General features: G+C 40.3%; 1 protein-coding gene across 1 annotated transcript in view; it reads left to right on the top strand.

The window, feature by feature from the left end:
* hmcn1 (hemicentin 1) overlaps nt 1-23,731 on the top strand; it is a 501,533-nt gene that overhangs the window by 78,563 nt on the left and 399,239 nt on the right. The window contains exons 2-4 of the mRNA XM_059984517.1: nt 8,940-9,010; nt 13,470-13,628; nt 20,416-20,538. Coding sequence (XP_059840500.1) covers nt 8,940-9,010; nt 13,470-13,628; nt 20,416-20,538 — 353 coding nt within the window. The remainder of the gene's footprint in view (nt 1-8,939; nt 9,011-13,469; nt 13,629-20,415; nt 20,539-23,731) is intronic.

The raw sequence follows: 23,731 nt of genomic DNA, 5'->3' as shown, positions 1-23,731 counted from the left end.
CTGAGAAAGAGCAGGTGGAATTTAATCTGAGCAAGTGGGAGGTGTTGCACTCAGGTGAGGTACAAGGGGAAAATATACAGTTAATGTTAGGATTCCGGACAGCATTGATATTCAGAGGAATCGAAGTCCAACACTATGACTGACATGAATACTAAGACAACAAGATGGGACACCATGGTAACGTAGGGGTTAGCGCAACACTATTACAGCTCAGGGTGTTTCGGATTTCAATTCCATTGCCACCTGTAAGGAGTCTGTGCATTCTCCCTGAAAAATGTGTGAGTCTTCCCCAAGTGCGCCGGTTTCCTCCCACAGCCCAAAGACCTATTGGGTAGGTTAATTATTCATTGTAAATTGTCTCGTGATTAGGCTAGGGTTAATCAGGTTAGTCAGGGGTGGGATTGCTCAAAGGGCCAAAAGAACCTACAGTGTGGTATTGCTAAATAAAATAAAACACAAGGAGAGGGGGTGGGTCCAGAACAAGAGGGCACAGCTTTGAGATAGAGGGGCGTCCATTTTAAAAAGGGATGCAGAGAAATTTCTTTAGACAGAGGGTGGTTCACTTGTGGAATTGTGGAAGCCAGGTTGTTAAGTGTATTTAAGGCAGAGCTTGATATGTTCTTGATTGAACATGGCATCAAAGGTTATGGGGAGAAGGCAGGGGAGTGGGGCTGAGGAGGATGGGGGGGAGATAAAAGGATCAGCCATGATTGAATGGCAGAGCAGACTCTATGGGCCAAATGGCCTAATTCTGTTTCTATGACTTATGGTCTTACCTTAATGGTCGGGGTAATGAGTGTAAGAATCAGCAAGTCTATTAAAATTTAGTTCAGCCACACTTGGAGTATTGTGTGCATTTCTGGTTGTCCCATTACAGGAGTGATCTGGAAGCTTTGTATGTGGTACAAGAGGGTTTACCAGGATGCTGTCTCAGTTAGAGGGGATGAGCGTGTTATGAAGGATGAACAACTCTGATGGGCAGAAGCATGCAGAGTCACCCATGCCACCCCCCCCCCTTTGGAGAATCACAAATCGCTGCTACCAAGGAAGTAAGAGAGACAAAGGAAAGCTGCCAGGGCAGTTGTTATTGATAACAGCTCATGAAAGAGAATGAGAGAGAGACACAGCTAAAAGGTACCCCATGGTGGAACGGCTCCTACGAACAAAAGAGGAGCGGAACCATTGACTACTGCTATTGTCTTTTGGAGAAGGATTGTTTACTTGGTACTGTTCTATTCATTGAAACCCCTTGGGGGCAACCAGAGTGGGCTGGTTTGATGGGTTACATCATCCTAACCTGATTGACACCTGAGACCCCGTGAGTGGGGATAAAAGTGAGGTCTGGGGTAACACCCCTCAGACGCACCAGGAGAAACGCTAGTGAGCATCAGAACCCCCATGAGACAGTGTGGGACATCGGAGACCAAATGAAGGGTCGGTAAATTTTAATTCACAGTGTTTATAGCGAGACCGGTGGGGGCTTGTGTGTGTGTCCACCCTTGCCTGGGTGACGAGTCCACCACGGAAGAATGGTCTAGCTAAAGGACGGAGGGGTCACACTTGAATGGCCACAACAACGACACATCGACGGATCGAAATCGTAAAGGAAGTTTGGCAAAGACCATAGCTGTTGCTGTTTGCGCGCTCTCTTTCTCTAGTCTGTTTCTCTCTCCAACAATTGCAACACATCGACCGACAACTACCGCAGCCTGCATGAACTGAACTGAACTTTATATTTCCATCTGACAATTCATTATCCCCTAGACAATGATAGAGCTTGTTTTATTATTGATTATTATTATACCCGCACTTTTAGGTTTAGTATTGCTAACGTGTTTTATCTGTATATTTGCATTGATATTATTTTGTATATTTTTGCTAATAAATATTGTTGAAAATAGTATCACCAGACTCCAACGGACACTTCTATCTTTACTGGTAAGACACCCAGTTACGGGGTTCATAACAAGCTATAAAGTGAAATTGGATAAACTTGTTTTCTCTTGGGTGTCAAAGAAAACGAGGAATCGGTACATCCTCCTTGTTTTAAATTAAATGATAAGAGGTATAGATAGGATAGAGCCAGAATCTTATTCCTGGGTAGAAATGTCAAATGTGGAGGATGTGCATTTAAGGTGAGAGTTGGAAAATTTAAGGGATATATGTGTGGAGTAAGTTTTCAGAGAATGGTAAGGGGCTGCCAAGCCTAGTGGTGGAAGCAGATGCAATAGTGACATTTTAGCAGGTTTTAAGGTAAACAGACAAATATACAGGGAATGGGGGGGATATGGATCATCTGCAGGCAGAAGAGATTTAGTTTAATTTGGCATCATGCTTGTCACAGATGTCTTGTGTTGAAGGGCTTGTTCCTGTACTGTTCTATATTCTCCTGGTTTGGTTTAATTCTGTTTGTTTAGCTGTTCTGCTTTATATTTGGCATGTTGAAGACAGTCATAATTGTTCAAATCATGAATGAAATCCCTATTCTACTGATTATTGGTTTGAAGTTGTATTTCGCCGTCTATATAAAGTCTGATATGTGAAGGAGCATTTATGAAGATCGTGAATCATTTTAACTGGGCATGGAAGGAGAGGAAACAATGTAGGACCTTCCTGATGCAATCCCTCCTGAGGTCCTTTGTTTCCTTTTTTGCATCACATCGGCTGCCTTCCAAAATGTTAGGTAGAAGCGTCTTGTCAGAAACATGTTAATGTTTTTACCCAGACGAGGTTTGGGATTGGCAGGGGAGATTTGGGATATCATTAGGTGCGACTGTGACCACTTACTAAAGGAGAACCAGGGGTAGTGGCATTCCCTGGAGGAACTCATAACACATTTCTTGCACTGTTAAAGAATTTTTTCTGCTTTCTTGCCTGGGGGTTTCCTTCACACCAGATTTTTATGTGCATGTCACTTTTAGGTGCAATTGCTTGGCTTAGTCAATGTTTAAACACTTTCTAGATCCTCATGACACCCATGGTATTTTAAATTACTTGATTTCCACTAGGAAGACAGGATTTAAAATCCCACAGCTAGGGAGTGAAGGCTTGTGAACCATTCAGTCATTTAAAAATGAAGTTTTAGGGCAGGGGTTCCCAATTTGTTTTTTTAATGCCATTGATGCACCATCAATAACTCACTCTGAGATGTAAAGGTGAGATATCGGCTTTTATTGACTGGAAGAAGGAACAAGCAGTGAGTGACCACCATACTACATCCTGGAGACTGAGAGGCCGGGCCCAGGCCACAATCGCCTTTATACAGGGGTCTGTGGGAGGAGCCACAGGAGCAGTCAGCAGGGAGTGTGTCCAGACAGGTACATGTAGTTCACCACAGGCATGGAGCAATACTGGGAACCCCTGTTTTAGGATATGAAGTAGGGAAAGAACTCTCCAATGAATGGTAGAGAGAACAAAAGTGATTCCCAGCTTTTATCTTTTCTTGAAATCTGACCATGTAGAGATCAAATTGGATATGGAAGGTATAAAGCTGTTTTCTTTCCCCCTTCGTACTGACCCACACGTGAGGTGTCGTACACACCAGGCTGTGCTTTCTCTGCATGAGACTAATTCAATCATTCTACTGACAAATTTCCCTCGGGTCTCAGAAAGCCTTTATTCAGTAAAAGTACCTAGTAAAATTGCAAACATGAGCACTTCAATTTCCTGATTAGTGTGAAACATAATGTAGTGAGTCTCTCCATTCGGGAGAAAGTTAAAAGGTCAGATGGCTAGTTGATAAAGATAAATGTGCTTGTGGAAAAGTCTGTAGAAAATTAAAAATGTTTTCACCTCAGCTGACCCCCGTAATCAGTGCTGCAAAACATCAATTAGACTTTCAATAAGAAAGGCCGAAGATTGGGAGAATCTGAAAAATATTTTCGTAGCTGTTGAAAATTTCATACTCCAAAGAAAATAACTGTAAAACAAATGTCTTGCAGCATTGTGAAGATTATTTTTTTAATGTCTGGAGTTGTCTAGTATTTATCATTTGGAATGGTTTCCAAATTTCTGAACATGTGGCTGCTGTCTTAATTATTTTCTCTTTCACGAATCAATATACAAATGAAATAGATGAATTCTGTTGTTTTGTGAGAGCAGCATGTATTTTCTGTAATTGCTGTCAGTCAGTGCAGCTGTATTCTTTCAGGTGGGCAAGCAACAATTTGTTACAATCTACTGTGTGAAATACTGTTGAGAAGTAGATAAGCTAGGCCAGAGGCTCATGAGTCAACCCTCATTAGGGGGTCGGAGGTGGAGAGCATCAGTAACTTGAAATCCCTATCATATCAGAAGATTTGGGACCAGCACCTAAGTGTCTTCACAAAGAAGGCATGACAACACTTCTCCTTTCTTTGAGGTTTGTGTAGATTCAGCATGTTGAAGGGGAGACACAGTGGCGTAGTGTCTAGTGCAGGGGTCGGCAACCCGTGGCTCTTTCAGTGGTAAAGGTTGCCGACCCCTGGTCTAGTGCAATGCTATTGTAATGCCAGTGACCTGGGTTTCAATTTCCTCTGCTGCCTGCAAGGAGTTTGTACATTCTCGCTGTGACAGTGTGGATTTCCTCTGGGCGATTGTGGTTTCTTCCCACAATCCAGAAATGTACAGTTAGTAGGATAATTGGCCAGGTGGATGTAATTGGGTGGCGTGAGTTTGTTAGGCCAGAAAGGCCTGTTACTGTGCCGTATCCCTAAAATAAAATAAGATCAACAAAATCTTTTAAAACTTTGACTAACTTCTGCAGTTGCACAGTGGAAGTGTTCTGACTGGTTGCAATACAGCCTGGTATGGAAACACAAATGCCCAAGAACAGAAAAGTCCACAGAATGTGGTGGATGCAGCCCAGATATCACAGGAAAATCCTTCGCCGCTATTGGGCCATCGAGGAGGGTGTGCCATAAGAAAGCAGCATCCATCATCAAGGACCCCCACCGTCCGAGCCATGCTTTCTTCCCGCTACTCCCCTCCGTCACGAGGTACAGGAGCCAGCAAGTTCAGGAGCCGTCGGGCTCCGTAATGTGGTACCCATCTCAAATCTGAACTGATACCACAACCTGTGGACTTGCTTTCAAGGACTCCACAACTTGTGTTCTCAGCTTTAATTATTTACTTATTCATTTATTTTTATTTGCATGAGTTGTCTTTTCAACATGGATTGCTTGTCAGTCTTTGTATGAAGTTTCTTCATTAATATTTTTTCCTGTGAATATCTGAAAGAAAATGAATCTCTAGGAAGTATATGGTGATACAAGACACTGGAGTGAAATTGAACACTCTCCAATGTCAACACATCTTTTCTTAGATAAGGGGCCCAAAACTACTCTCAATACTCCAAGTGAGGCCTCACCAGTGCCTTATAAAGCCCCAACATTACAGACTTGCTTTTATATTCTAGCCCTCTTCAAATGAACGCTAAAATTGCATTTACCTTCCTTACCACTGACTCAACATGTAAATTAACCTTGGGGGAATCCTGCACAAGTACTCCCAAGACCTTTGCACCTCCAAGTTTTGAATTTTCTTGCTGTTTAGAAAGTAGTCTATGCTTTTATTCCCTCTACCAAAGTGCATGACCACGCTCTTTCTGGCACTGTATTCCATCTGCCATTTCTTGCCCATTCTTCTAATGTCTGAGCCCTTCTGCGGACTCCCTGCTTCCTTAACACTACTACCCCTCCACCCATCTTCTTAGCATCTGCAAACTTGTCCACAAAGCTGTCAGTTGTGTCATCCAGATCATTGATATATACATAAAAAGCAGACATAACACTGATCCTTATGGAACACCATTAGTCACCAACAGCCAATCAGAAAAGGCTCAATTTATTCCCATTGTTTGCCTCCTGCCAATCAGTCAAAGCTCTATCCATGCTAGTGTCTTTCCTGTAATACTGTGGGCTCTTGCTAAGCAGGCAAATGTGTGACACCTCATTGAAGGCCTTTTGAAAATCCAAATACACAACGTCTTCTGATTCTCATTTGTCTATCCTGCTTGTCATTTCTCAAAGAATTCCAACAGATTTCTGGCAAAGTTTTCTCTTAAATAAACGGTGTTGACTTTACCCTATTTTGTCATGTGCCTCTGAGTTCCCTGAAACCTCATCTTTGACAGTTGTTTCCACCATCTTCCCAACGGCTGAAGTCAGACCAACTGGCTTATAATTCCCTTTCTTCTGCCTCCTTCTCTCCCTTGAGAGTGGAGTGACATTTATAATTTTCTAGTCCTCTGGAGCAAAGCCAGAATCTAGTGATTCTTGGAAAAATCCTGCACAATCTCTTGAGCTACCTCTTTAATAGCCCCTGTGTATAATCCATCAGGTCCAGGTGACTTATCTACCTGCAGACCTTTTGGTTTTCCAAGTACCTTCTCCCTGACACTCTCGAACTTCCGTCATGCTGCTAGTGTTTTCTACAGTGAAGACAGATGCAAATTATTTACTTAGTTCATCTGCCATTTCCTTGTCCCCCGTTACTACCTTTCCAGCATAATTTTTCAGTGGTCCAATATCTACTCCCGCATCTCTTTTACTCTTCATTTATCTGAAAAAACTTTTGGTATTCTTTGGTATATTGGCTAGTTTACCTTCATATTTCATGTTTTTGCTCATTATGGCTTTTATCTTTAATTATCTTCTGTTGGTTTTTAAAAGCTCCCAATCCTCTAACTTCCCACTAATTTTTGCTCTATTACATACCCTCTCTTTGGCTTTTATGTTGGCTTTGACTTCCCTTGCCAGCATGGTTGTGCCATCTTGCCTTTAGGATACTACTACTTCTTTGGGATGTATCTATTCTGCGCATTTCAGATTGCTCCCAGAAATTCCAGCCACTGCTGCTCTGCCATCATCCCTGCAAGTCTCCCCTTCCAATCAGTTTTGTTCAGCTCCTCTCTCATGCCTCTGTAATTCTCTTTATTTCACTGTAATACCGATACACTTGACTCAAACTTCTCCTTCTTAAATTTCAGGGTGAATTCTATCATATTATGATCACTGTCTCCTAAGGGTTCATTTACCTTAAGCTCCCTAATCATATCCAGTTCACAACACAACACTTAACCCAGAATAGCTAATCCTCAATTGAACTCAACCACAAGCTGGTCTTAAAAGTTATTTCATATGCGTTCTACAAATTCTCTCATTTGGGATCAAAAATTAGCACAAACCTGATTTTTCAAAATCTACCTTTATATTGAAATCTTCCATGACCATCCTCCATTGCCTTCTTGATGTATTTTCTATCTCATTTTGTAATTTAGAGCCCACACCCTGTATGTAACTCCCATCAGTGTTATTTTACCCTTGCAGGTCCTTAACTCTGCCCTCAATAATTGTACATCTCCGATCCTATGTCAGCTCTTTCTGAGGATTTGATTTAATTTTTTTACCAACAGGTCCACCTGCCTGCTGTTCTTTCAATACAATGTGTATTCTTGGATGTTAAGCTCCCAATTATAATCTTTTCAGCCACGACTCTGATGCCCACAACGTCTAACTGTGTGACAAGAATATCTACCTTATTTTGTGTGCTGCATGCATTCAAATACAACACCTTATTCCTGTTTTCATCACCCATTGATTTTGTTCCCTACTCCATCCTCAGCCCTATCACGCGGTTTCTCACCCCCACCCCCACCAAATTAGTTTAAAACCTCCCCAACAGTTCTATCAAACTTTTCCACAAGGATACTGATATCGTTCAAGTCAGACGTAACCCACCCCTTTTGTACAGGTCACGACTTTCCCAGAAGAGATCTCAGTGATCCAGAAATCTGAAACCCTCCCCCACACCAGCTCCTGAGCTATGCATTTATCTGCCAAATCATCCTGCTCTTGCTCTCACTGATGCATGGCACAGGCAGTAATTCAGAGATTACTACCCTGGAGGTTCTGCTTTTCACTTTCTATCCAGCTCCCAAAATTCTTTCTTCAGGACCTTCTCCCTTTTCCTACCTATGTCATTGGTGCCAATATGTAACAAGACATCTGTCAGTGCTTTAGAATGCTGTGGAGCTGATTCAAGACGTCCCTGACCCTGGCACCTAGGAGGCAACATACCATCCGGGTGGCTCTATCATGTCCACAGAATCTTGCGTCTGCTCCTCCAACTAAGGAATCCCCTGTCACTATTGCATTTCTCTTCGCCGCCCTTCTCATTTGAGTCATGATGCCGGAGCTATTGTCAGAGACCCCTGCTCAGTTGACCACCTCCAACCATATCCAAAGTGGTATACTGATTTTTGAGGGGAATGGTCACGGGGTACTCTGCACTGGCTGTCCATTTCCTTTCTCTCTCCCCAAAGTCACCCAGGTACCTGCCTTCTGCATCTTGGGGATGATTACCTCCCTGTAGCTTCTAACTGCCTCCTCCTCAGCTGCTTATAGAAGCTATGGGTCATCGAGCTACAGCTACAGTTTTTTTTTAAACACCTTTTCTAAGGAGTTGCAGCTCGGTGCTCCTGGTGCAGATGGGAGTGGTTATGTGGGCGGCTGGAGGTCTGCGGTCACTCTCATTGCACTAACTAACAGGAGGAATGACAAAGAAGAAACTTACCAGATACTTGCCTCACCCAAGCCTATTTTCCCCGAAGCCTGATGAACTCCAACACTGGTCAGCTCACTGAATGACCTCTCCAACAATGGCTGCTTCACTAGTCCCTGCCTTTTATTTGCTCTTGCTAATGAATCGTGATTTGATTGGGCTGCCGGAAAATGCCACAAGCCTATGAATGCCCTGTGTTAAATCTCACTCGTGGACCTGTGAGTTGCTTCTCTTCCCACTCCTGGTTCGATTGGACCTCCACAAACTCTGATAATAAATTTATTTTGAACTTTTGAACAGTGGTATCATTCAATTTAGTGAATGAAAAATCTTTTTTATGTGATGTGGGTCTGAGGTTACCTGCCATTTTGTTTAAATTTTAATCTCTTTTCTTGCAGAGGTTGGACCAGTCACCATCACTACAGATCCAAAGAAGTTTCAGTATGAACTCCGGGAACTATACGTACAGGTAAGATAAAATTACTATAACTTGGCCGTGACTGGTGATCTCTAAAGTGTTCCTTTGAGCTCTGAGTGAATGTTCCTCCACCAATGCCCCCAATCACAAATAGTATGAGCTTGAAGTTTTAGGTTACCTTTTTTTTTATTTAAAAAAAGGATCAAAATGGGGAAAAAAATTATCATTTTGGAGATGCGTGCTTTGTTTGGTACCTGGCTGAATTCCAGAATATTCAGTGTTTATTCACAGTTGGCATTCAATTTGGTCATTTCCTCCTTGTGTATATTGGCAAGATTAGAATTGATATCCATTTTAAATCAAACAATATGCTGACTATGTCTTTCCTACAAATGTATAATTCAGAAAATCATTGTGGGGAGAGTTGACATTACATGTACTTTTAACTTTAAAAATAAGATCATTAAAAATATGTAAAAGTTGTTTGCTGTCCTTCCACTTTATAGGTAAATTCCCTCAAGTGTAGCACTATGTTTATCTGGAAGGCTGCAGATAAAGTCTGTGGTCACTGTTCAGTTATTTGATGGAGTATCCTGTAACTGGGCCAGTTTGAAGCAGACAGGGCATAACAATAATCCAGGCTTTTGTGCAGAGAACTTGTACACATCGAGGTCAGGGTCAGGCCCAATGCGTTAGCAACACTGACCCAGTTAACAGATGGAAGATGTTACCCCTGAGCAATGTGTTCAAGCAGGTTTTTCCTGAAGTCTGGAAATGCCAGTGAATGGAGGAGAAGAGCCAACCTTTCCAGTTGGTGACCTTCCACCAGAGCTGGGAAAAGTTCTGGAGCATGTTTTAAGCAAGTGCAAATGTGGTTACCTGGGAGGGAAGTAATTGGTGTATTATTGTTGCATGTACCAAGATACAGTGAAAAGCTTTTGCTTGCTTGTCTTCTAACCAGATTATTCAGAACACAACTACATCAAGGTGAGATGAAACATGCTGAGCTTGTCCACAACTCTCTGCAATTTGCAATCCTTTTTCCTTTGATCTAATATTTTATTTAACTTGTTATCAACAGCTGAATGATTTTAAATATGCACCTTTGTGCCTTAGTAATTATAGTTTGCAACAAAGGTATTATTTTTCTTCTCTTGTTGCTTGTTTGCTTTGAAGCTATCTGAATCAGCATCTGCCATTAAAAATGAGAGATAGAAATCAACTTGGACACTAGGGAGAGTCATCGCTTCCTCACTGTAATGATTACACTTCAGAACTGGTTAATTGGCTGTAAATGTATTTGTTATATAAATGGTGTTTCTGCTTTCTGTTACAACAATCCTGGCAGCTTTCTTGCCAGCACCGAAAGGTTAGCTTTGGTAGACTTGTATATGTCCATCTCAGAGAATAAACAAAGGCCTCTGTTTAGTTCCCATATGAAATTTCATACAGCAGTACTTCGGAATGTCAGCTTAAACTTTGTGCACAAGTTCCTGGACTAGGGTTGAACCCAGAATACTCCCCATTCAGCAGTGAAGCACAGTTGACATGTAAACAAGACCAGACTATGGGCACAAATCTTCTTTGTTGTCCCCAGAACATTGGTTGCTTGCTGTTATACTAGTTAACATAGTTTCTCAATCCAACAGAGCCTTCTTGTATTTCAGACCCTTGTAAGCTGTAAATAACAAGGATGTGACATCATCCTTGGCGGTGGAACTCAAGTCACCTTGTGTCGACTTCTCTCATACTCTGGTCACTATTCTCTAAATTATTGAGTGGTACATTGTTAGTTTCAAATAATCTGCCCATCAATGCATCCTCAACTTACTGATCTAGAAAGCCACCTCTTCTGTCCTCTGTGAATCAATCAGCCATACTTCTAACAAATTTAGAATACTGAGTTGATAAAGATTGTGCTTCTGTAATTGTTGTACTTCCCTTATTAGATGTTTCTCCATTTTCCTAACTTGCCCCTTGATTTTTACAGGCTTATAAATTTAACTGATGTCAGAACTCCCCATGCCCTTGGAGCCAGATGGAGATGCACATTCAATGTAAAAAGCGGAAATATGAGCACAGTCATTGGTTCCTTCAGTAAGAAGCAAGGAGAATATTTGAATAGGAGTGGACAATTTCATTGCACAATGCACATCCGTGATATCAACTCTATTTACTGCTTTTAATTGCATTCCTTGATAATTAAGATTAGCCTTGGTCTTCAAAATTTTCTTTGATCTGGTATCTCTGGTGTGTGGGTAGAAAACCATCCTTCCTAATCCACTCCTAAATAGCTATATTCTAATTCTGAGACCCTGATCTAAGTTTCCTCTAAAGAAGGGAGTGGCTTTTCTTACAATAGACAATAGACAATAGGTGCAGGAGTAGGCCATTCGGCCCTTCTAGCCAGCACTGCCATTCGCTGTGATCGTGGCTGATCATCCACAATCAGTACCCCGTTCCTGCCCTCTCCTCATATCCCTTGACCCCGCTATCTATAAGAGCTCTATCTAACTTTATTGAATAGCTTTATTCATTTATAAGCACCTCAGTTAGATCATCAATCCTGCCCCACCTCCAAACATCTAAACTGGAGGGATTGCTGTTCATGCAGTATTTTCTCATAAGATTAGGTTTTAAGCAGCATCAGTTTAATTATTCTAGTCTGGTATTTCCTTCTGAGGTGATACGTCTGTCCGAATGAGCAGCACACAATGCTGAACACAGCATTCTTCATGCGGGCTGACCCTCCTGAGTGGAAGATGTTTTAAACATAATTGGCGGGAATAGTTAATTATCACAAGGGGAATGTAAAGACTAATAAGGTAAATGTGTGTGCAGGGAACTAGAGATGAAACAGACTTGACTGCATTGGTGTTTTCTTAGGCAAAATGACAACACGTTTCCTTCTAAAAGAAGCCTTGCTGCAAATAGTTCAAGTTACAAATCCTTTGTACTCTTACTTCTACACATCTGGGTTATTTGCAAAGCGAGAGCAGCACACTGGGGGAACTCAGCAAGCTAGGCAGCATTTATGGGAAGGAATAAAGGATCAATGATTTGTGCTGAGACCCTTCATCATGATTAAAGCATTTAAAAAAAAATTAAAGCCATTGATCTGGATTTTGCAAGCTTTTCACGTTAGTATAAGTGGGTGATTCTGGCAGGCCATCTAGTTAAGAATTGGTGGGTATCTCTCAGTCCGTAAGTGTGAATTTGATGTCTTGTGAAGATGAACATTTGAGCTTTCGAATACTCCATTTGATGTGCTACCTAGTCCATCCCCTAGGCAACACAAGTTAGGAATTAATGGCTTCCCCTGATGATCAAATTGGTCCTTCATTGTATTGCAGTAGCAAAACAGATCTCAGCCTGTTAGTCAAGAGACAACAATTGCTAGCATCGTGCAGCTCAAAATAGTGAAAAAAAATTTGTTTCATTAAGAAGCTTTCATTATTTTTATAACTTAAGATATTACACTTTATATGTTGGAGCAGCAGGGGAAATGGAGCTAATTATCGTAGGGCTGATGTGCAGATCACAAATGCAAGCTAGCTGTCCTTAACATGGGCTTCTCTTTCGATGACAAACCCAGGATATAAGTCAGGGGTTCCCAACCTTTTTTATGCCATGGACCAATACTGTTAAACAAGGGGTCCGTGGACCCCAGGGTGGGAACCCCTGAATAATAAGTGAACACTTTTTATCCTGTAATTTAAGAACTTTGATTTTATGTCTGCCTCCAGTCTTCTGAGCTTTTCCTGTGAAAGTCGAGGCTACATTTTTGTGTAGGTCCTTGTGATTAAGGAGGACAATCTAACAGCCCTCTAACTGTCACATTCCTCATGATTTCGGAACAGCAGGAAACATTACTTCTTTTTAAAGGGAGATACTGGAATGATTTTCAGTTGGTGCTTGAGGGCTTGTTTCTTATTTAGCTCTTGCCAAATGCTTGCTAATGGGGAAAAGTACAATTTTCAGCCAGCATTCCATTCATTTTGATGCACGTCTTAATTCCAGATGTGCTCTTTTGTTGAGCCCAAAAGTCAAATTGTACGTTAATTTACAGATTGATGTTGGCCCTAAAGCAATGCATGTCACAGAAAAAAATGACCATTATAGCCCAACTAGTTACACTTTTATAAATATCTGATATCCTTTAAAATAAATCAGTAGAAGATAGCAAAATTAGTGTTCGTTCCAAATTGCAAAAGCACTTGATTTGGATGGATGCTGGAAGCAGCCTCAAGAATAATTTTGGAGTCAGTTAATTGTTGAAAGGCAAGGAAAGAGAAAGGTAGATCTCCATCAAGAGATGACCTGTTGGGGCAAAATAGATGTTTGTTTTACCTTTGGACCGTTATCAGTATTAAGTTCAGTTGTGATGAAGTTTGCCGAAAACCTTTCTCTTTTGCTTTTTAAAGTTGCGACAGTTAGCTCTAAGTTGGATCCTTGTTGAAAGATGAAGTTGAATTCTGTTGACAAGTCTTTGTTCATCATTCAAAAACAGGGCGGCGGTGACTGTCCAGAAATGAGCATCAGTGCAATCAAAATCGCTTTGGAAATTTCTCTTCCTGGGTCTTTCATCTACGTCTTCACAGATGCGCGGTCAAAGGACTACAGGCTTGCTCACGATGTTTTACAGCTTATCCAGCAGAAGCAATCTCAGGTGAGCCATGCCTAAATGCACTCACTTTCACAGGATGTTACTGTAACCTCAGACGAAAACTGGCAATGTTGAAAATTTCAGTGATTCACATAATGTTTTGTATTATTTCCCCTATTTCACGCTAAACTTAGTATATGATATTCAGAGTAAAATAAATTTACTACTAAATTTTCAAGATAATGTTAATCATTTGCTAAATATGTTTTACTTGTCCATTGTTCGGGCAATGTAATCCTATTTGTCAACTATATTTATCTAAAAGTTTGGTCACATTTTGCTTCTCCCATGACAATGTACATTGTTAAATGCTTTAGCTTTTTTCTCAAAGCATTGGTAATCTGACATGTAAAAATAATATATCCCAGGACCTTGTCTCCTGGAATGACAATTAGCCAGCCAAGTCTCCTTCCAGTCCCTGCTTAACTAATGTGTCTATATTCACTTTACTACATGTCACATCCCTTGGGGAGTTAATTTGTGAAGCTTTGAATCATGTCCTATGCTTCTACTTTTGTAACATTGCCTTGCGCAACCCTTCCCTCAGCTTATTTATGGATACCTAAGTTATTTGTGCATTTTAGCCCCTAATTAAGCAGTGCCGTGAATTTAAAAATCTTGTCCTTGCTTTCAAATACATCTCTGATTGTTCCCTTCTGTTAGTTTTTAATTTCTCTGGTTATTTTTGCTGCTGCAAAATCTGAGCATCTCCAACATTGATTGCTAATCCAATGTGGGCTGTTCCTTCAGCTATTGCAACCTTTTGAATTCCCTCCAGAATTTGTCTGCCCCTCTCAAAAACTTGCCTGTTAGACTTGGCTGATAGTAATCTGTCTTGATGTTGCCTTGTATGCTTTGGAATCATTTATTTTCTCGGTGTTCTGGTGAAGAGACTTGGATTTTGCTAGTGCATTATATGTAGCTTATAAAAGGAAGCTATTATAATACACAAGATGTGCTATTAAGTGACAAATTGAAATGATTTTATGCCTTTAAGAAGACAAAAGATAGTATATAGCAGGTTTTTCTTGGCAGTCATCTGGTTCAGAAACTACTTTATTGCTGTTCTCTGAATTTTCTTCAATTCTGCATCTGGCCTGGAGCATTGAAATCAAAATTGCACACAGCACCCCATGTACTGCCCCAATAAAGTTAGATTTGATTTCAGCATTACTTAGACATGTCCCTCTTTAGCCAGACATTCCCAATCTTAATTTTGTTTTCATTGCCTGCAAGCACTGATTGGATGATATAATCATTTTAACTGCAACATTGAAAATCTGTCCTGTTCCTTAAACTTTTGCATATTCCTACCAACGGATTCGATATTCACCGCTTTCACAACTAATATTTGTAGCTGCAGAATGTTTGGTAGGATATGCCATTGCACCCCTTGCTAAATTCAACAGTTCTTTTTATCCCTGCAACTTTTACCAAGGAGAAGAAAATGACGATACCATTTTCTCTCACAGTAGGCTTCTGACTTGGACTCACTGTTTTCATTGAAATGCTTGTTTTCTGGATTCTCTGCTTACTGTAACTGTTGGGGCATTCTCACCACAAACAATTCAAATCCAAGATTCACCATTACCACTGGACACTGAGGGCTGTGCAGTAAAGAATGACACCTGTTCTGGCAGCACAAGAACAGAAAATTAAAGAAAAAATATTTAGGTTTCCTACTAAAGCGTTTGTGTCCTAGCTTTGCGTCTGCTACCTTATTTTCATTGTGTGAACATGCAGAGTAAATGTACAAGGGACTTGAGGACATGAGTTACTGGGAAAGTTTGAATAGGTTAGGAATTCCTTCCCTTAAAGATAGAAGATTGAGGGGGGGATTTGATGGACATGCACAAAATTATGAGGGGTATAGCTGCAAGAAGGCTTTTTCCACTGAGGTTGAGTGAGACTAGAATTAGAAGTCATGGGTTAAGGGTGAAAGGAGAATTGTTTAAGGGGAACAGAGGGGAACTACTTCACTCAGAGGGAGGTGAGAGTGTGGAACGAACTGCCAGCGCAAGTGGTGCATGTGCATTTGAGTTCAATGATTTCGAGAAACTTAGATAGGGACATGGATGGGAGGGGTATGGTGGGCTATGGTCTGAGTGCAGGTTGATGAGAGTAGACAGATTGGCATGGACTAGATGGGCCAAATGGCCTGGCTCACTGCTGTAGTGTTCTATGATTCCATGTACGGACTTCATGCTATTATATTGCATACCATTGGCCACACACCTGATTTAGCATGTAGTGGAAATAAAAACAAGATTGCATTGGATCTACAAACTACTAAAACTCTCACGCTCTATTTGTCTGACTGTGACCTCCAATTAGTGCAAACGGTGCATTACAGCGGCACTATTTTTGGCTAAATCGACTTAAAATGCGCTAACTTACAGAATGCAGGCAAATTCAGGGTTATATATTCGTATAAAATTGCTCACTCACCAAAATCAACAGCCCCGCTTTCATCCGAGAGCCGATGTCAGCCATGACGGAAACCATGTGCACAGCCAGCCTCAGGAGTGACTCACAATGCTCACAGAGCCGATCCCACCTTTCATGGAAGCCATGATGTGACACCACGACACGTGCACACAGACAGCCTCAGAAGCGACTCACGATGCTCACAGCAGCGACACCAAGCGGAGCAAAAGGGCAGGGCAGCTCTATTTCGAGCGGTCACATTCTGCTAATCACCATCAACATGTGCAGGACTGGGACAGATCTAACTGCCACCCATCAATAAGAGATAATTAAATCTCATTGTAATGACGTACTTTGAAACACCCATCAAACCCTTTGCTGCAGTCAAAGGACAGTGGTGACTATATCACATCCATTTAGGGGAGCGCGAACCACATCATTAAGAATAATCAGCATCCTGGAAGCTTTGGTGTTATTGTTTCGTATCTTCTATCCAGCATTAGGGTAAAAAAGATATGGTCAACCTAATTATGCTGCGTGGAAAGAGATGAGGGGGGGGACATTATGGTCAAGAGATGACACCAAACGTCATCAGGAAGCAGCAAGGAGAGGGAGAGAACAAGAATTGGATGAGGACTCCAGGATCAAAGAGTCAGGACAAAAAAGATGAGAGAAGTAGAGACAGAGGAGGAGAGGCATGCACGTCTCCAGAATGACAAAAACAGGCACAGAAGGAGAAGAGAGGAAGAGGCAAAGGAGCTGAGAAATGCACGTCTCCAGGATCAGAGACAAACAAACAGCAGAAGAGATGGCGCATGAAAGGACTGCATGTCTCCAGAATGCCAATGAGAGGCACAAGGGTGGCAGATCAACCAGAAATGTTGCCATCAGAAGTATCCTTCGTTAAACGAGGAGGAGCCATATTTGCCTTGCAACGTGTCCTTCTTCTTCAATAAACTCAGGTTTTCTTCTTCAATTTCCAAAGCAAAGTGATACCAATAGCATTCAGAAAAATTTAATGTTCATTCTGGTCACATCAGACTGCACTATTTTTCTCTCAAAGGGTGCCCCAATGATTCACCCCGTTGTCTAGAAAGTTATAAAAATCTTAATCCACATTTCCAGGTATGCCTTTTTCATTGATAATTGATTTTCATTCTCACATGTACCAATTTTACTATCAGCTTTACAACCATACATCAGTTTGGCCCATCAATTTAAAATGTGTAGAGGTAATGAGTCATTGTAATTTAACTTGGGTAATGCTTCTCAGAAATCCATTCTTTTTGAAAAGGGAAGAGTTTGTTATACTTAAAGTGAAGCAAGCATGGTTGAAGGGATTGGTGAATTGCTGTGCTTAAGTATTAGAAGTTAAATACTCCTCTACCCAATTTTAGCTTTTAATGTATTAGCACAAGTCAGATGTACAACAAAGCTCCCTCAACAAAGTGAAATACAGAGAAATTCCACTTTTGATCAAAATAAATTTCTTGTTTTTCAAACTGACTCAAACAGAACCAGAATTAATCTGTTTTGTTCCCATTATTATAACCTTGGGATGGAGATTGTGGGCAGCAGTTATTTTGGTGCTACTCAAAGGTGGTTTATTGAAATGAAATCTTCAGATCTGAAAGCTAATTTGGGTTGCTAAAATTCATTTAATTTATTGTTGATGTGGCTAGTAGGGCAGAATTTTTTTTAAATATAACAAACATCTTCGTCTGTGTTTAATCTATTGCTCCAATTTGAGGTTTATCTATGGTTGGACTGCCTTCTAACTAAGTAACGTAATAACTTCATCCTGGATGGCATCCATTAAATTGAGTGAGCAGTGCAGAGCTGAGCTGACCTTATTCACTTTGTGCTTTCACTGCTTCTGAGGAAGCAGAAATGGTGAATGGAATATCCAGACTGAGTTATATCAGTCACAGCATTCACCATTGAAATTCAGAATTGTTTTCAGTTTCCAAATCTGTCTGTCAAGTAATCTTTTACTGTGTTCCACAGTCAAGACTGCTGTAGATTAAAGTAATTGAGCTGTATCTTCTGTTTCATTGAATAAACCTTGTGGGAAGGGTATTGCCAGAGATCAGGGAATTATATTTTTTTGCCATTCTTGGTGATTCTCAGATTAGAAGAAATATATTTAATATATTTAACTATATTTAATCTAAGGTTCGAACCAAATAAATTGCAAGCCTAATTTGGGACTAATTTGAAAATGGTCTGTACAAGTGTTATGCCCTGATCTATAGAATTATCTGAAACTCCTTGAACAAATCAAGTTCCAGTGCTAACTTAATCAAAAATTCCATATCTTCAAGTAGGTAATTTGGTTGGCTAACCGACTGCATCTAATCGCAGTGTCTGACTGCAAGCACAATGGTCAAAAGCTAAAGGATTGCTGACATTGTAACATCACCTTGAGAGGTTTATGACTTAATGGGTTGCTCAAGGATAAAGTAAATGTTTGAAAGAAAATTCTTTCAAGGATTTTGCTAAACCACCACAAGGCAGGTGGATATAAAACTGATTTGGCGACAGCAAGACACCATCTACCTGGTGAGCAGTCTGTGTGCCTTCTGCAGGACTTAGTATGAGGTCCCTTTGCAATCTGTGGTATCTAAAGGACTTTGGCTTAATTGTAGGAAAGTGATTGAGAAGAAAGCAATAAGCTGGTCTGGTGGTGTCTAATGAGATACACTTAACAGAAATGCATGATTATATGTTTGGGACTAGGAACAGGGGAAGGGATGCCACAAAGATTGGAAGGAGAACAAGCGACCTGGATGGTCTGAGGATCTTGGATTATATGCCTACATGTTCTGGAAGCAAATAGGAAAGCAGAGGCATTGAACACAAGCAGGATGGTTATGCTATAGCAGTAAGAGACATTGATTAGACAATGCACAGGTGTGGTCTATAGGTTTTGATCAACACAGAATTTGAAAGGTAGAGTGCAAGAGATGAAGAAATATTGCCAGTGAAGAGTTTGGTTGGTTGGGAAACTTGGCTTGAGCACACTTGGAAAAGATGATGAGACTGAGGGGAGATTTAGTGAAAAGTGTATAAAATCTGGGGTTTAGATTGGATAAGCAGGATCTTGGCTTTCATGAATTTTATGGTTTTAATGTAAGGGATAGATGGTCAAGGTATGAATGAGAGTTTCTGTGACCAGAGAGAAAAGTGTGAAACTCACTGCCTGAAAGAAAGTAAAAGATAGGTGCTTTATAATAATAAATGTATATTTGAAGTGTGGTAATTTTCAATGCCAGAAACCTAGAGATGGGAAATAAAATGTACCAGAATAACTCTTCTGTGGAGCTGTGCACATGATGTGTGAATATTTTCCTTCCATGTAATAAATTTCAGTTACCCTCTTGGTTGGAAATCTAAACATAGAAACCACAAAGCTATCCATTTGTGGGTCAGCAAACCTCTCAACAATTTTGCAGAATAGAGATATTGTTCCTGGAATCATTTGAGGCAATGATAAATGTCTGCTACATTGGTGCTCAGTTTTAACCCAGGTTAAGTGAATGATCATGTACTTTTTGAGGAATTAATATTGCGGTTCAAATGTAATATAAGCAATTTCATATGAAAACATAATAAAAATAAGTGTACAAGTGCAAGATAGAGTGAACGCTGTAAATGAGTAATGAAATCTGAATGTTGGAAATATTCAACAGGTCACTAAGTATTTAACTTCTCAGACTGATTGTTTTTGAATTAGAAAATATCATTTAAAGTTACTGTGTTGTCCTCCAAATTGCCGTACTTTGCAATACTTTGTGTAATATCAGTAAAGACAAGTGATGTAGCTTTGTCGCCGTAAGCTCATGGATAATGTAGATAAAGGCAAATGCTTCATTTTCAATTTGCTATCTGAGAACTTTCAACTACCAATGTCCAAATGTCCTGCTGAATAACTGAAGGCTACACCATTAAAATGTGTATGTAAGCACTCATTGTCTGAGCTCACGTACCAATGCAACGACCTGGAGTTTACCGAGATCTAGATTTTTCAAATCGTACACTCAGGGTTGAGTCACTACTTTCTAGAACGGGTACTAAAGGAAGAATATTGTGAGTTGAAATTTTCTTTTGTTTTTCTGAGATTTTGTGACATTGTAATTGTGGCAAATTTTCAGGCGTTGAAAGTATTTTGAAAATTACTGTCTCATTTCATTTTAATATCCAGTTCTAAAATAGGAAACTGAAGGATGTTAAATATAAAGAATCATAACACTGACCTATTCAATTAGCTCTTTCAGTTGTCATACTAAATTGCTTGGAAGAAATTTGGAATTAATGCAAAACAAGTCATGATTTAAATTAAGTTTACTGTTCTCTGTTTTAGGTTGTATTTGTGCTCACTGGGGACTGTGATGATCGAAGCCATGTTGGCTATAAGGTCTATGAAGAGATTGCCTCCACAAGTTCTGGCCAGGTCTTCCATCTTGACAAGAAACAAGTGAATGAGGTAAAGTTAGAAATAAGCTGGCAAGTTCACTTTGGTCAATAAAGGATCTTTTCTGAAATGATATTTTCTCAGAAGCAATTCATTAAGTGCAGTCAACTTGTGTCTATTTTAAGTTCATGATGCATTCTCAGGGGTAATTAGTAATGTGCAATTAATTCTGGGCTTGTGAGTGGTGCCCATTTTTCAGAAAATGGAAGATTAGAAGTCCTATTTTCACTCACTGCACTGGTTAAAATTGAGGTTAATTGGAACATCAATGGCAACATTTTCCTGATATCCAAAATCTTTCTTCACTTGTTTGGAACAATTTGGTAAACACAGAATAGGTACGTTCCAACAAAGAGGAAGTATTCTAAAGGCAGGATGACAAAACCATGCCTGACAAGGGAAGTCAAAGCCAACATAAAAGGAAAAGAGAGGGCATATAATAGAGCAAAAATTGCTGGGAGGTTAGAGGATTGGGAAATTTTTAAGAACCAACAGAAGGCAACTAATAAAACCATAAGGGAGGACATTGTATCTGTGTTCGCTGTGGGGGCCACTAGCAGTATGCCAGAAGGTGCTAGGAAGACTAAAAGATCTGAAGATAAGGTCATCTGGACTTGATGTACTATATCCCAAGGTTCTAAAAGAGACAGTGAAGAGATTGTGAAGGCATTAGTAATGATCTTTTAAGAATCACTAGACCCTGCAGTAGTTCTGGAGGATTGTAAAATTGCAAATGTTGCTCTACTTTTCAGGGGAGGGAGGCAAAAGAAAGGTCAAGCCATTTAGCCTGATCTCTGTGGTTGGGAAGATGTTGGAGTCAATTGTTAAAGATGTTGTTTCAGGGTACTTGGAGGCACGTGACAAAATAGGACAAAGTCAGCATGGTTTCCTTAAGAGAAAATCTTGCCTGACAAATCTTTTAGAGTTCTTTGAAGAAAGAGCAAGCATGATAGACAAAAGAGAATCGATCAGTGGATGTTGTGTACTTTGATTTTCAGAAGACCTTTGGCAAGGTGCCATACAGGAGGCTGCAAAACATGATAAGAACCCAGGGTATTACAGGAAAGATACTAGCATGAATAAAGCATTGGCAGATTGGTAGGAGGCAAAGAGTGGGAATATAGGAATCCTTTTTGGGTTGGCTGCTGGTAACTACTGGTGTTCAGCAGGGGTCTGTGTTGGGACTGTTGCTTTTTGTGTTGTATGTCAATGATTGGATAGTGGAATTGAGCCAGGTTTGTAGACGTAGATGAGTGGAGGGGCTGGTACGTTTGAGAAAGCAGAGAGGCTGCAGAAGGACTTGAACAGATTAGGAGAATGAGCAAAGAGAAAGCAGATGGAACACAGTGCCGGGAAGTGTATGGTCGTGCACTCTGGTAGAAGGAATATAAGCATAAGACTATTTTCTAAATGGGGAGGAAGTTCAAAAAATCTGAGGTGCAAATGGATTTGGGATTCCTTGTGCTGGATTCCCTAAAGGTTAATTTGTAGATTGAATTGGTGGTGAAAAAGGCAAATGCAACGTTAGCATTAATTTCAAGAGGACTAGAACATAAAAGCAAGGACGTAATGCTGAGGCTGTATAAAGCACTGGTGAGGCCTCACTTGGAACATTATGAACAGTTTTGGGCCCCTTACCCAGGAAAGGATGTGCTGACATTGGAGAGGGCTCAGAGGAGGTTTGCGAGAATGATTCTGGGAATGAAATGGTTATCATGTGAGCAGCGATTGAAGGCATTGGGCCTGTACTTGCTGGCATTTAGAAGAACAAAGGGATATCTCATTCAAACCTACCCGGATGTTGAAAGGCCTAGATCAGGGATTCTCAACCTTTTTTTATGCCATGGACCAATACCATAATGTAAGGGGTCTGTGGACCCCAGGTTGAGAACCCATGTCCTTGATAGGGTGGATATGAAGAATATATTTCCTTTTGGGGGAGTCTAGGACCAGAGGGCACAGCCTCTAAATTGAGGGATGTTTAAGAACAAAGATGAGGAGGAATTTCTTTAGCCAGATGGTGGTCAACCTGTGGAATTCATTGCCTGGTCTGTGGAGACCAGGTCACTGGGCGCATTTAAGGCAGTTGATAGGTTCTTGACTAGTCAGGGAGTGAAAGGTTATGGGGAGAAAGCAGGAGAATGGGGTTGATTGGGAAATGGGTTAGCTATAATGAAATGGTGGAGTAGATTCGATGGGCTGAATGGCCTAGTTCTGCTGTGTCTTATTGTCTTGGTTTTTCTTCTACAGCATGCAGATTTGGATTCTTTTGTAATTTGCTTTGCCTTTGCTTCGGATCTTATCAGAACAGGTAGCTTTTGGAGCCAGTCATCATTATAATGTCAGCTTGACAGCAGTGGAATCTTTACATTACACCATGTTAGTTATAGGTATCCAGCCCAAATTTTGTTCTGCTCAATGTGATAGTTAATGAGGATAAACCCATTATTCTACAGATCTACCCATGTGCAGTATGTAGTTGTTATTTTTCTCATATTTTTCTTATTTAACATTCCTATGCTTGTTTTTTTATATAATAACCTATATACATGTAATCGTTCATAATATTTTCCAGTAATCAATCCAGTTATACCTACATTTTTCTAGAAGCTTCTTCATTTCTCTGTGTCACATCACTTGAATCTGATTATTTTATAGGTTAATTGTTATCACTGGAATTTTTTGTTTATCTCCAGTCTGAGTATGAGTCAACCATGACTTTTTTTTTGTTTTTATTTGTTTATTCTTCATTCTTGTAACACTTGATAAAATGGCCATAAGCTACAAGTTTTATGGCCATTCGTGACTTCCGAAGAACCCTGGATTGCAAAAGCCCTAGAAACCAGCAGTAGGGAACCAAGATTGTAAACAAATTTTCTTGAGTCAACCATTTCACGTCCTTGTATCACTGTTTATTCTTGAACCTCTGATAGTTGTCTCCCTTCACTGCCACCTAGCTAAATGACAATGATCTGATATGTCATACAATCAGCAATTCCATGTGGTATTATTCTAAAGTGAACTGTCATTAGTTTCCAAAGCTTTGAGCATACAAGTGTGTTTTGTATCTTTATATAAATGTGAATTAATTTGTTTATTAGTGTATGTATAAAGGAAGCAGTGTCTCCACCAATCTGAAAAAATGATTTTTTACCATAAATTTGTCATTTTATATTCAAGCTGCTAGTGATGGTATTATTCCATG

Source organism: Hypanus sabinus, chromosome 11, assembly GCF_030144855.1.
Source record: "Hypanus sabinus isolate sHypSab1 chromosome 11, sHypSab1.hap1, whole genome shotgun sequence".
Taxonomy (NCBI): domain Eukaryota; kingdom Metazoa; phylum Chordata; class Chondrichthyes; order Myliobatiformes; family Dasyatidae; genus Hypanus; species Hypanus sabinus.
This window is presented reverse-complemented; position numbering and strand designations above follow the sequence as displayed.